Source organism: Mauremys mutica, chromosome 3 (assembly GCF_020497125.1).
Source record: "Mauremys mutica isolate MM-2020 ecotype Southern chromosome 3, ASM2049712v1, whole genome shotgun sequence".
NCBI classification, from domain to species: Eukaryota; Metazoa; Chordata; order Testudines; family Geoemydidae; genus Mauremys; species Mauremys mutica.
Genome location: NC_059074.1, coordinates 62,715,302 through 62,729,756, shown reverse-complemented (window position 1 = coordinate 62,729,756; position 14,455 = coordinate 62,715,302). Strand labels below are relative to the sequence as shown.

The window sequence follows — 14,455 nt, the reverse complement described above, 5'->3', positions numbered from 1 at the left end:
CTGCACCAAAATTGGTGTAGTTGGGCCACCTTGTTCCACTCAACATCAGCCGTGAGTCACCGGAGCCGCGGGACCAGTGGACCCTCTGCAGGCACGTCTGCGGGCAGGGGCGGCTCTACAAATTTGGCCGCCCCAAGCAGTCATGCCCGGGAGGCGCCCCCGAGCCGCGGGAGCAGCGGACCTCCCGCGGGCATGACTGCGGAGGGTCCGCTGGTCGCGCGGCTCGGCTGGACCTCCCGCAGCTGCGGGCGGTTCACAGGTCCGGCGGCTCCGCTGGAGCTGCCGCAGGCATGCCTGCGGGAGGTCCAGCCGAGCCGCGGGACCAGCAAACCGTCCGCAGTCATGCCTGCGGGAGGTCCACTGGAGCCGCGGGACGAGCGCCCCCCTCCGCAGTCATGCCTGCGGCAGGTCCGCTGCTCCCAGGGCTCCGGTGGACCTCCCGCAGGCATGACTGCAGCAGGTCCGCCGGCCCAGCCTGCCGCCCCCCCGGGAAAGGGCCGCCCCAGGCGGGTGCTTGCCCCGCTGGGCTCTGGAGCCGGCCCTGTCTGCGGGAGGTCCACCGGAGCCGTGGAACCAGCAGAGCACCCCCCGCGGCATGCCGCCATGCTTGGGGCGGCGAAATGGCTAGAGCCGCCCCTGAGTATGGCCTCCCAGTGGCAATGTCAGCTGTCCCAGGCTCTGTAGACCTGGGTACTAGTCCCATGGATCCTTACAGCTGTACATTCCCAGCACTCTGTCATGCCAACAAAGATTTAATTTTTAAAAGTACGTCCTTACTTCATTCTGCTTTGCACTAGCAGAATAGTAATGATACAATTTTATTGATTGTATATAGGTCCTAATGCCACGCTCATCACCATAGCATCTGAGTGCCTTCCAGTAATGTGTTAAGCAACGTGACTTACAGCTGTCATGTATTTGTTCTCTCATACTCTCCCCAGAGGAAGAACTGTATGCAATGAAATGTGTTGTTTGGATTTTTTTGATAACACAGATTGAGAGAGAGAGAGACACACACACAGATACACAGACAGAGCTATATGTTTATGTTAGAGAAAACAAAGTCAAACAAATATACCTTATAATTAAAGCATCATTATTCTTATTACCTCCTCTTTACTTCATAATAGGAATCACATCATCCCTGTGAGGCTTGTGAGGTGCTCACTGTATAATAATCATGGGATCAAGCTCTATATAAAATCAAAATTGTACTTAGAAATTATCAAAAGGAATATCTATGTAAACATTTCTGTGATGGGAGAATACATCTTTTATGAGACTGATTCATTAAGATAATAGGAAAGCTGTTTGCTTGGCCTCAAATCTTGCTTTCTTTGGGGGTACAGAGGGCTGTTCCTACAGTATATTTGAAGCAGTCCTACTGCATGGACTATATCAAGGAATAGGGTAACGGACTCAAACAAAGGAAAATGAAAAGAGAACTTTTGCTATGTCATTACTTAAGGAGTTCCACACCATATTAATTCATTCGGAATATGATTCTACACCCTTTCTAGTATAATTTAGAAATGGTTTCCTGCTCTTTACAAATTCATCCATCTTAATTTTAATCTTTAAATGTCTTTTTAAAAAGTAGCATTTACCATTAGCTTTTCAACCCACTTTCTCACAGACAGCCCTGCACCATCTTTCAAGGGTGTCAATGTTTTTTTTTGTCATTGTTGTTGTTTTGCTACCTTCAGATTTACAGAACTCATTGTGATGGGTTGGATCACAGAAACCTCCTTGGGATCTGCCACTGATGTGCTAAGACTACCTCTGCCCCTGCTTTCCCTGCCAGCTTGGGACCCCAGCACCCTGTCTTGCTGAGCCAGACCCGCCCGTCTGCTCCAATACAGACCCAGGGTCTGAATTACTTGCCTCAAAGCTGCAGGCAGCTTACAGAAGTGTTCCTGCCTTTAACACTAAGATGCCCAACTCCCAATGGGGTCTAAACCCCAAATAAATCCGTTTTACCCTGTATAAAGCTTATACAGAGTAAACTCATAAATTGTTCGCCCTCTATAACACTGATAATGAGATATGCACAGCTGTTTGCCGCCCCCAGGTATTAATACATACTTTGGGTTAATTAATAAGTAAAAAGTTATTTTATTAAATACAGAGGGTAGGATTTAAGTGTGATGCAGCCTTCTATTATAATGACCAGAAAACTAGCAGTTCCTTTGTTGTTAATGTTCATTGTTATTTACAGGTTTTGCTGTGTTCTGGACTGGTTAGTTGGAAGTCCAAAAGTAGTGACAGACAGAACAAAGTAAACTACCAAGTAAAATAAAATAGAACACGCCAGTCTATATCTAATACAGTAAGAAACTGAATATAGATAAGATCCTCACCAGTTCCAGAATGCTTCTTTTTACAGACTAATCTCCTTTTAATCTGGGTCCAGCAATCACTCACACTCCAGCAGTCACTGTCCTTTGTTCCAGTTTCTTTTGGGGGTGGAGAGGCCCTCTCTTTAGCCAGCTGAAGACCAAATGGAGGGGTCTCCCATGGGCTTAAATAGACTTTCACTTGTGGGTGGAGACCCCACTCCTCTCTCATATGCAAAGTCCAGCTACAAAATGGAGTTTTGGAGTCACTTGGGCAAGTCACATGTCCATTCATGACTGAGTTCCTTACCAGCCAAACCATACTCCTGGGAAAGCCCAGATGTAGATTGGTGTCTCCAAGTTCATTGTTGGCTTAAGTGTTTCTTGATTGGGCACTTACTGAGAATAGTCTTTTCTCAGGAAGCTGACCAACTGCTCATTCAGGGTGAAATCCTGATCCCATTGAAGTCAATGGGAATTTTTTCATTGACTCCAATGAGGCAAAGATTTCATCCTCAGTTCCTGTCCTCTCAGCAAGGTTTACTAGCAAGAGTCTCAATTATTGCCAAGCATGGCAATGGTTTAAATGAATAACGTACGCTTGGGCTGAAACCAACACACTGATTTTGCCTAGTATGCCAAATATCCAGCAGATGGGGACACATTCCAATCACGTCAAACCTAGATTTGTATTGAAATGCTAACTTAGTGGTCATGGGTTCCAGTTTTAAATGCCATAAGGCATCCAGTCCTCCAATACATGTTATCATGTAGTCTTTAACTAGGGCCACATCCTGATCCTACTGAAGCCAATAGGAGTTTTGCAATTGACTTCAATCAGATCAGTCCTATGAATTCTGCTTTAATACCTGGTTTAGTTCTGTTAAAATAAAATGTCAGTGTAACTATGAAAGATTATAGTTTTGTCTCCTTATTGCTGACAATGCAATTCACTACTATTCAATTCACTCTTCATTCAAAAACTATATATGCATAAACAGGATAGATTAGGAAATAATAAGAAACAAATGGAAAAGTTAAAATGTTATTTATTTTTGTATTATCTGGGTGCCTAAAGGGCCCAATCAGACTGAACTCTGTTGTACTAGGCTCTGTCCAAACATACTAAAAGACAACCCCAGTCCCAAACAGCTCACTGGACTCCTCGTTGTTTTTGTGGATACAGACTAACATGGCTACCCCCTGATACTTGACATAAATTAGAATGCATGGCTTATCGTTGGTACTTTGATGAAGGCCATTTCATGTAAGCAGCCTTAGTGTTGGATGCATATTCATAAACAAAAAATGTTTCAATTGACTCCAACCAACACTTTTCTTACTAAAAATTCTACATGGTATAAATCCCCAAATGTTAGCATATCTGGAAATGCACAGCTAAGGGCCCAGTTAGCTATTGTAACCCACACACCCACTGCTATTGTAACCCACACACCTTTTGGGTGTGGTGTTCTGTCCCATCTAGTGGCACCAAGACCACTTAAAGAGAAAGATAAAATGAGTCTGTTCTACAGCTTAGTTAACAGGTGGTTGGCTTTTAGCTCATGCTGTAGAGGCTCATGCACTAAGCCCCAGAGATCCCAGGTTCGATCCCGCCCCATGATGACCCGCGTCTGGCAGCATTACAAGTGGGATTGAACCTGGGATCTCCGGAGCTTAGTGCATGAATCTCTACAGCATAAGCTAAAAGCCAACTGACTGTTAGCTAAGGCTTTAAAGCAAACTCATTAATCTCTTTCTAAGTGGTCTCCATGCCTCTAGATGGGACAGAACACCACACCTAAAAAGTGTGTGGGTTTACACTATCACTTGCTATCAATCTTCTCAAGAGAAACTATACCCTCTAAAATTATCAGAAGTATATACGAATGTCAAAATAACAAATTATTACCCTGGGATGGGATGCAGTGTACAAAATTTCAGGCAGATTGGTTTCTTTTTGGCTAAATTTAGGGGTCAGGGGCATTAAATGAGGCTAGCCACACACACAATAAAAATTTTGTGTATAATAAATGTCATCATGTTTCTTTCAGCTCACCTGTTGACAAAGGATTTTCAGATGCACTTAGCATTGGTCTAACTCAGCTCCCACTGAAATCAGTGACAATGGTGAAGGCTTTTGAAAATTCCAAATATGTCATCTTCACCTTGAAGAAAGTTGTATTTATCCAATTCTTTCTACATTATAATTTTTAATGTCTCCTAAGGTGTCAAAAACAACTTGGTATAGGTATGGATAAATTTGTTATATTCTCATTTCTGCTATTGCTATAGGTAATAGATGAAAGAACGGATTCGCTTTTTCTTCCTTTATCTTTGCAATCTCCTGTAGCCACATTCACACTTGATGCCATAAGAACAGCTTTTAAAAAGTCCTCTTTTTCACAGATCTCCTTAAAAACCATATCCACCTCTGAAATTAGCTGAGATTTTTTTTCTGTTTAGGCCCTTAAGTGTATTTGGGCCTGACCCAGAGCCAGTAGAAGTTAATGGGCATCTTTCCTTTGACTTCCAGGGACTTTGGATCAGTTACAAGCTGACCTTGACAAATCTAAGTCATTTTTAAAAATTTCTAGAATACCTATCTAGAGAAATGGCAGGCTCTGCTGATAAAATGAGAGAGATTTTATGCTCTGAAATATTAGAGTTGTTAATACAGAATGATCTCCTACCAGGTGCTATTAAAAATGCTTGCTTAATCAAAATAACAATTTTAAAGCCCATTTTCATATTTCAGGCATGTCAAAAAACTCAGAAATTAAATATTTTAGAATACCATTTAAAACTGACTACTCACTATAAATATGTCTGACTACTCTACTCCTAAACATGAAGACCCCCTAAATATTCCAGAAAAATGGCAATATACAGTTGTGAAGCCCCCTCCCCACACACACTTCCAACTGCATGACTGATTCCATTTTAATCTCTATATAACTAGAGTATTGGAAACACAATTAATTTTCAGATCAGTGAAAACAAGGCGGAATTTTGTATTCTGTAGAACTTCAGTGTTAACTTGCACATCTGTCCTAAATTTACCAAAAATAAATCACACATGCAATGTGATAATATGAATATGACTCATCTGAAAAGGAAAAACAATGTTTTCTGTACAGTTATATAGCTAAAGCACCATACTCATTATGCAAAAAAATTAAAAAGTTAGCTTATTATAAACATATATTTAAAGCATTTATGCACACAAATAAAGATCAGCCACAAAGTTATCCTAATTTGGATAATTTTTTCACTGGATCCCATCCTCTGTTTTTCTATCTTTCACCTCTTCAGGGCAGTGGCTGTATATTGTGTACTGAACAGCATTGAGCACTCTGGTACTAAGGGCTCAGTCATGCATCAGTGAAGTTAATGGGAGTTTGACCAGTGAGCTCAGTGAGAGCTGGATCTGGCCCTAAACAAATAATAATTGTATATTCTGAATTTATTTCATTGAGCATAATGCTTCTGTATTTCCCAAGAAATTGTGTGTGACTGATGGAGAGAAGTGTATATTTTTGAATGATAATTCTAAAATATTGCTCACTCAACATTTTTTTAAGTAATTTAAATGTTTCTGAAGATGATGTACTCTTTTTAGTTCCTGAGATTGCGTAACTGTTTGTGTCCTTGTGGCTGTGGTGACTACTTATAAGAAAGTAGATTTTTATATGCTAACAAGCCTAATTTATGAGACAGTAGCTGGTTAATTTGTTTACAACTAGATAATATAGCAAGTTTATTTACATTTTCCCTTTAAATTATACTGGATATTTAGAGGCCTTAGCTTGACAAGTTTTCTATTGCACTATTGTCTTTTTTTCCTTTTCTGCTCAATTAAGTATTTATTAATGTATTAATCATGAAAATGCACATAAATGGGAGGAGGAGAGTTTCAAACTGCAACAAGCAGAGGAAAACATATGCAAAGCTACTGGACAGACTTCATTAGGATATGCAGTTTCCAGTTTGTAAGATCTATGAATGACTTCGTTTTCTCATATTCACAATAGCTCCTTACATTTACTTACCACAGTGAAAGATAACTGCCCAACTAACCCCTATATCAGTGGTCCACAATAGGGGGTTGTGATCATTGTGGTGGTCATCTCCCATCTTAATTCCAACCCCCAAATTTCCCTGTAGCAAGTATAGTGGTAAATTACACAAAGATGGGATATTAGGATAGTGTTAAGGAAGTTAATTTATCTCAAATTTCATGCATAAGCCACAATAAGTTTCAGGCAAATCTAACAGAACTGAACCTTTTTTACAGCAGATAGCTGCAGAGAACCAATTATTTAAGTTCTCCCCCCAACCCTTCAAAATTCATCTGTTTGTAATTAATTTTTGTAATTCTCAGGAATCAAAGAGGCTCCAGAAGCCTCCAAGGAAGAATCCAAATATTGGGTTTGTATTGCTAGATGTTACCTCAATCACTTTGACCTCAAATGCACAAGGTGATGGATGGTCTGACCATGGTACTGAGAGAGTCCAAAAATACCCCCAACTCTCCCATTGTACACATTTTGGGCCAAATTCTGTTCTCAGTTATATGAGTGTAGCTACAGTTGATTTAATAGCAATTGGGCCCCCTTCTTTACAACTAGTTGGGTGAAGGTTATGGCAAACAAACAGTCATTAACATGGCAAATTAAATCCCCCTGCAATGGGGGATGTGGGACTGATTGTACTTTTGACAAATGGATTGAATCTTTACACAAACTTTCTTCTCTGTAATGGCTACTACTGCTTTGCCTTACTCCTTTTACTATTGTCCGCTGTGGGACTTTTTCCAAGTGCCATTACGTTAATAGTGCCATTATCAGAGTGGAAGCAGTGAAGGGTGGAGTGAAGATTTAGCGTTGCTCTGAGGGCACCTGTATCAATGGTCACAGGGGGCCCCATCAAATCTCAGGCCTGTCCTCTCACGTTTAGAACCTGTAACATATTTTTGCGTGTTGATCTGTAATCCTGACATGTATTAACACTTTTCCTATTTAGAGAAATACCAGTGCTGCCCTAATACCCATTGCTTTAAAAAAAAAAATCTAAATCCTTATGTAAATTTCTGTATACTAATTGCCCTGTGATGCAGCCTTCTATTATAATGACCAGAAAACTAGCAGTTCCTTTGTTGTTAATGTTCACTGTTATTTACAGGTTTTGCTGTGTTCTGGACTGGTTAGTTGGAAGTAGAAAAGTGCTAACAATTACTAGATTGCGGGATATTTGGGGCTTAGTCATGTTTGCATATATGGAACTAATAGGATGTGTGTTGATCACACCTGTATGTTGTACCCTGTTTCCCTCTGTCTCTGTCTTTTTAGGTTATAAGCTTTATTTACATTATAAGCTCTTTGGGAGAAGGCCTATGTCTACATATGTGTTTATAAAGGTCTCAGTTAACGGGGCCCCAAGCCTGATTGGGATCTTAGGGTTGTATCACAATATAAATAATACTTAAGATTGGCCTGGAACATGGAGGGCAGTGGAGATGTGGGATTGGAATACTTGTCTCTGCCTTCTTCCTAAACATGAAGTTCCCCTTAAATATTTCAGAAAAGTGGCAATATATTACAGTTGTACCCCCCACTTACAACTGCATGACGGATTCCATTTTAATCTCCATATAAATAGATGATTGGAAACACAATTAATTTTCAGATCAGTGAAAACAAGGCTGGAAAAAGGTGGCCTATGCTATTCTTCATTATGGGCTGCATCTTTAGTACAGTGCTAAATTTTCATCTTCTATTGGAAAATAGCATTTTTACCACCCAAAGTATATGGGATTCCAATAAAAACCTTCAAATCAGTATTTCTCTTTTCTTAAAGGCAATCTCTGTCACTTGAGACAAGCGGCATCTTTCGACACAGGCAGGTCAGGTGTCTCAGGATGGACTTTCACTACAGAAAAGGGACACCCTGCCAGAAGGTGTAGGCCAGCCAGTCTGAAAACAAGTTCCCTGTATTAGGAGAAGGGATGATAGACATAGGAAGGGTGAGGGCCGGGATAGTCCCTTTCAGGGCAGAGGACTGCACTAGATGACCTATTGAGGTCCCTTCCAGTCCTACACTTCTATGAGTCAGTGCCATTGTTTTGTTTCGATGTGTTCCCATTAAAATACACCTTTATGCCAAAGCTAGGACTACTTGCAATGATAAAAACTGGACTAGAAAAAACTCTAGAGAATATATAGAAGGAAAAAATCCTGTAGGGTTGTTCAAACTGGAAGTCCAATGACTGTACAGTGTGGTTTCCCACTGTGGTGCCAGCCTTCCATCAAGCCTGCAAGGGGCAGGAAGAATTAAGAACATAAGAATGGCCATACTGGGTCAGACCAAAGGTCCATCCAGCCCAGTATCCTGTCTACTGACAGTGGCCAATGCCAGGTGCCCCAGAGGGAGTGAACCTAACAGGCAATGATCAAGTGATCTCTCTCTTGCCATCCATCTCCACCCTCTGACAAACAGAGGCCAGGGACACCATTCTTTACCCATCCTGGCTAATAGCCATTAATGGACTTAACCTCCATGAATTTATCTAGTTCTCTTTTAAACCCTGTTATAGTCCTAGCCTTCACAACCTCCTCAGGCAAGGAGTTCCACAGGTTGACTGTGCACTGTGTGAAGAACTTCCTTTTATTTGTTTTAAAGCTGCTGACAGAAGTAGTATTGCCCTAACAGTTTAGTCCTTTGCAAGTAGATTCATCTCTGTAAGCTCCAAAAACCTCTCCTCCTCCTCCTCCTCCTCTTCTGTGCCTGGAATTTTGCCCTCTTCCAACCCATGATCACCACCTATACTCCCCCAATCCTAACTGAGCTCTCAGTAGAATTTGGCACCATTTCTCACCTTTCTTTTCCACCTACCAAAAGAAACTCACCTCCTTAACCCTAATTGAATCCCCCTTTGCTTTTTTCCCTGCTCCTATTGCCCTCCCAGATTTACCCTCCCTTGGTAGCTGAGAATTAAATAGATTGGAGTAAAAGACAAAATGGAATAAATTTGTGGGGCGTAAAAATTGTGCAAAGGGGCAGGGGAAAGCCTGAGAACCAGTTGATGAATAAAGAAGGCAAGAATTGAAGACATTTGGAAGAAGAGGACAAACTGAAAAATTGAATAGCGAGGTTATAGATTTTTAAATTAATGAGAGGACAGATGGCTGGGGCAAGTGGAGAATTCATGGAGAGAATGGACAATTGGTCTATGGTGTGAAGGGCTGGAGACTGACCGACAGATGGACGTACAAAGCAAAAAGTAGGGGATAGAAAGAACAGTGGATATGAGGGGCAAATTTTGGATGGGTATTGGGGGCATGGGAAGGAGAAAAAGGAGGGAGAGCGTGAGGGAAGTGCGAGAGAGCGGCGCTCAAGGGAAAAGGATAGCGAGGGGAAGATTTAAAGACCATCGAAGAAGGGGAACAATTTGGATAGAAGAGGGGAGAACCATTTTATGTATGTTTATTTAGGTCTCCAGCAAATCCAAAGATGCTTTGGGGGGTGGTCCCTGTTGTTTGATGGGTGGCATTTGTTACTCAGAAGATAACTTTCCAGATACAATTGTGAAATGCTTAAAAATCTTATTAAATGTTGGACATATCTCCCAACAGTTCCCCATGTGCCCCCCAGCCTAGTGCTCCCGCCTCCCCACTTCTGTTTGGCTACTTGGGGGCCTGCTGCCACCCAATCAGCGCAGGCTACTTCACCCCAGCGTGCCCTGCATCTGAACCACACGGACTTCCTCTGATTAGTCTATTCCCTTCAGAGGAGGGCGGGGGTTACAGAATTGGGGAGCCAATCAGAAAGAAGAGCTGCCCCGTTCTCGCCTCTGGGTAGCCGCGGTGGGCGCCTGTGGCCGGGGGCTCTTGGGTGTCAGCGGCGCAGGGGCAGTGAGCGTGCAGGGTGCGCAGCGCAGCGCAGGGCAGGGGTGGTAGCAGCGCGGAGTAGAGATTGCCTTGCCACCGCCGCTGCGTTAGGAGGAGGGATCTGCGCTTGTGCAGAAGCTTGCTCATTGCTTTACTTTTGCAGCCCGGGGCAGGGACATTATGCCGAAGAGAAAGGTAACGCGCCTCTCTGCCTGTGTTGATTGTGTTGTGGTGCATTCCTTTTGACGCCCGTTTGCAGTTGTTAATCTCAGCCTCAGGTTGCCTGTAAGACTGGGGCGATTTTTTTGGACTGCGCTGATTGAGTCTGGGTATTTGTATTGCCTGTTGCAAATATCTTCCACCCTTCCCTCCGGTTGCTGATTTATTGATTTACTCCTTACTTCCTCTAACCTTGTGGTGAGGGCTGCAGTTGTCACCCCCTCCTCTCGAATGCAAACTCGCTGTCACAACTCCGATTCCCCCCCCCCCCCCGGAAAAAAATGCAGCAGCTGCAGCAGCTTCGCCTTTTACCGCCCCCGAAGGAGTTTCCTGCTTGCAAACTCCAAGCAGTAGCTCATCAGTCTTTGAAAAAATCCCCCGTGTGCTGGCTGATTCTGCCCTCGGCTGAATCTGCGTTCTGCCTTGCATGGTGCCCCGGTGATGGCTCCAAGGTAAAAGGCGGAAGGGAGAGAAAAGCCATGTTTAAAACAAACTACACCCTTCTCCTTGCCTCCTGTGACAGACCCGTATGTACCAACTCTGGTGTCAATCAGGACAGGAGTCTGCACAGACAGGGCCCCGTGCAGCACAGGGGGGATCTGCTTACACATGGTATCAACAACAGCAGAGAGTTTAAAAACAGCACCATGGGAGACGACTCTGTGCAACACATCTGAGCGCTACACACCCCAGAGACGGGCAAGGGGGTGGGGAGCTGTTTCTGGAGAGCCTCTGCCTTCTTGTGTAGCTTTGAGACTTTTACCGAACGAGTGTATTTGCCTCCGTCCTCCCTTCTGCCTCAGTGTTTCCTTCCTTCCTTCCTTCCTCTGCAGAGCTGCTCCTGCTGGGATTTACTTGCATCCATCCTTCACTTGCCTCCCAGGCTGTGCTGTACTTTACTTTTCCTTCTCACACATTTTCTCCCTTCCCTTCCCTTCATGGTGGAGGCTCTGGTATTTTTGAGGGGGAGGTGATGCTTCACTTGCCCACCCTCCCCAGTGACCGCCCCATGCTGGAAGCCATTCCAGGCAAAAGTGCAATATGTGTTTAACTGATCTTACTCTGTTGCCTAGTACTATCTGTCTGCCCACTATCTGAAATACTATTAATAATGTTAACTATTAGGAAAAACTTTTTCACTAGTAGGGTGGTGAAGAACTGGAATGGGTTACCTAGGGAGGTAGTGGAATCTCCTTCCTTAGAGGTTTTTAAGGTCAGGCTTGACAAAGCCCTGGCAGGGATGATTTAGTTGGGTTTGGTCCTGCTTTGAGCAGGGGGTTGGACTAGATGACCTCCTGAGGTCCCTTCCAACCCTGAGATTCTATGAGATTCTATGCAACTTCCATAATTGTCTGTTATGGGGCTTCTTGCACCTTCAGTGAGGCATCTGATACTGGCCACTTTTTGGAGGCAGGACACAGGAGTGGATGAACCACTGGTCTGATCGGGTATGAGAATTCCTTTCTTTCTCTTAATTCAGGAAGTAAAGAATGTAAAGGGTTACAAACTTGCGAATTATTTATTACTATTTGCATCTTTCACACACTCAGTGTCTGAGCTTCAGGGAACATCTGTAGTATTTTGAAAATGCTCATTTGTTACAGACTGTTACAACTGTTAACAGACATTTCACTGGGGCTGGGTTTTCTAAGGGGCCTATGAAAGTTAGCACCCAGTTTGGGAGTTGGGTAGCTAACATCCTTTGGCCCCCTGGAAAATCCTGGCCTGTAGCGCTTTTCTTTCTACTGCAATTACTAATGGAGTGTAATTAGAGACTTGACACTAATATACTGCATTTTTAAAAAAAAAACAACCCAACAGACAAACCAATGACAACAACAAAAAACTCTGCAGTCTTTTAATATTAAACTAGGTCACCTGAGGAGAGGCAATTTTACTGTATTGGAGATGTCCAGAATGTCTGCCTATGACCTTCCCATAATGCAGATCATGGTTGAATCTGAAAACTGTTTTAATAGGGTAATTGTTAGATGATCATTTCCACACACTTATGAGTTCCATTTTTGTCCTGTACTGATTCCTTGTTGCATTTATGGGTACAGAAAACATATTCAGTGCTCCACTGAAGTATTTCCATTTTTAATTTTTTTTAACTTGAGTTGATATATTTCTCATGAAACTGAGGAACTAATAGCTCCGTACATAATACTTGGCTTACATTTAAAAGATACTGTATCATTTTCTTCATCATACTCTATCATTACATTCTTGTCCAGGCCTAAAATGCTCCTTCTCTTCCATGGCTGTGCCTTTCATAAGTGAAGACTGATGTGCTTTGAGGAAGCCCTTTGAAGCTAGTCCTACACATTTCATTAGGAACCTTGCAGAGCTCTCCCATGCTTCCATGACATTTTTACATTCTCTCTGCAGATATATTCAAAAATATCTTGGTGGGCTGCAAAATTAAATGAGGTCTCTTCCCCTATTATTGAGGAGCACATTGTGGCTAAGATTTTTTGTTATGTGTTGTTTCATTTAGCGCTGGTCTACACTAAAAACGTAGGTTGGTATAACTAGGTCACTCAGGGAGGGGAAAAATCCACACCCCCGAGCGACGCAGTTATATCAGCTGAACTCACAGTCGACAGACAGCGCTAAGTCGACAGGAGGGCTTCTTCTGTCAACATAGCTACTGCCTCTTAGGGAGGTGGAGTACCTATGCCGATGGGAGAAACATACGCATTGGCATAGGTCGTGTCTTCTTCAATAAACGCTACAATGGCACAGCTGTAGCACTGTAAGTGTAGATAAGCCCCTTAGCCTTTGAGAAACAAGTCTGTAAAAGAGAACTTGGGATTTTTCTTTTGTTCTCTATCATAATTGGTCTTTTAAAATTTCATTCACAATTGAAGTACTTAAAGGGAAGCTTATTAAGTAAAATTAATTTATTTAGCTTTGTGAGTCTTTGTGTGAATGAATAGTCTTGAAGTTAAGTGTGTTTATTATTCCGCCATAGCTATGCCAGTCAATATCCCCATGTGGACAACCCTATAGTCTCTACTTCCCATGAGTTTCTGGGCTTTCCAAGAACCAGAATTAATAAAGTCACTTTTATTCCAGAATAGAGTGTCCATATGGGGAAATTATACTAGCATAGCTATTGCAGAAAAATTATTTCACTGTAGCGTTGCCAGTAAATTTCTCTGTGTCAAGAAATCCTATTTGTATATCCATTACTGAAGTGGGTTTCCTAGTTAAAACAAATATTAACACAGAAAAATGTGATTTGATATTTGTTTAGTTGGGAAATTATAACTGTCTCTAATAAAAGAAATTACAGATACCCAATACTTCAGTTTGCATGTTTATGGGGCTATGTGTCTAACTAGTAAATTTGCAGAAAGGGCGTGTAGGAAATACAGAAGTAAAAACAGATTCATACCTGTCTTTATGCATGCTTTATTTATCTAACCAGATTGACCAGTCATGCACCTTTTTCCTTTTGTCCCTTAACTCTTTCTTCTATGTGTAACTCAAGAAGTCAGCATTCGAATCCCTTCATTTTCAAACAAGGGTTGGAAATTACTTTTTAATTTAGTTTCCCCAGCTCTGATGGGCCACTGGTTATGGGAGTGGAAGGGGCAAGTGAAAACATTTGTGCATTGAGTTGATGTCAAATACCACAATAAAACAAAGAGAGGTTAAGCGCTGGACTCTTCCAGTCAGACCTTCACATGTGTTATTGGTTGTTGTAACACCACATAATGAAGTGAATACAACCTTTCACAAAGAGAATAGTGTGCATGCATGGGATAAACTAGAACATTTGTGTGATATTGGTAGCGGGGAACTCTTTTTGGAGTTCGTCTTTTTTGTTGTTGTTCTTCAGTCCCAGTTGAACTTATCTTTCAAAAATACAATATAAGCTAGTTTGGAATGAGTACGTTCTTTTATAGCTTTGAAACAGGTACACTAAAAACGTCTTTCCATCAGCCATAAAAAAATGAGGAACCAAAATCTGTCCTATGACAAACTCACAGTAGCATGAAA

The 14,455-nt window shown here is 42.2% G+C and overlaps 1 protein-coding gene across 3 annotated transcripts in view; it reads left to right on the top strand.

Annotated features, from left to right (window-relative positions):
* Positions 1-14,455, top strand: part of HMGN3 (high mobility group nucleosomal binding domain 3) — a 115,730-nt gene that overhangs the window by 77,221 nt on the left and 24,054 nt on the right. Inside the window, exon 1 of one of the 3 annotated variants that reach the window (XM_045009016.1) lies at positions 10,162-10,420. The exons of the other annotated variants lie outside the window; for them this stretch is intronic. Coding sequence (XP_044864951.1) covers positions 10,406-10,420 — 15 coding nt within the window. The 5' untranslated portion in view covers positions 10,162-10,405. Of the gene's footprint in view, positions 1-10,161; positions 10,421-14,455 lie in introns of those variants that run through there. 3 annotated transcript variants of the gene reach the window in all.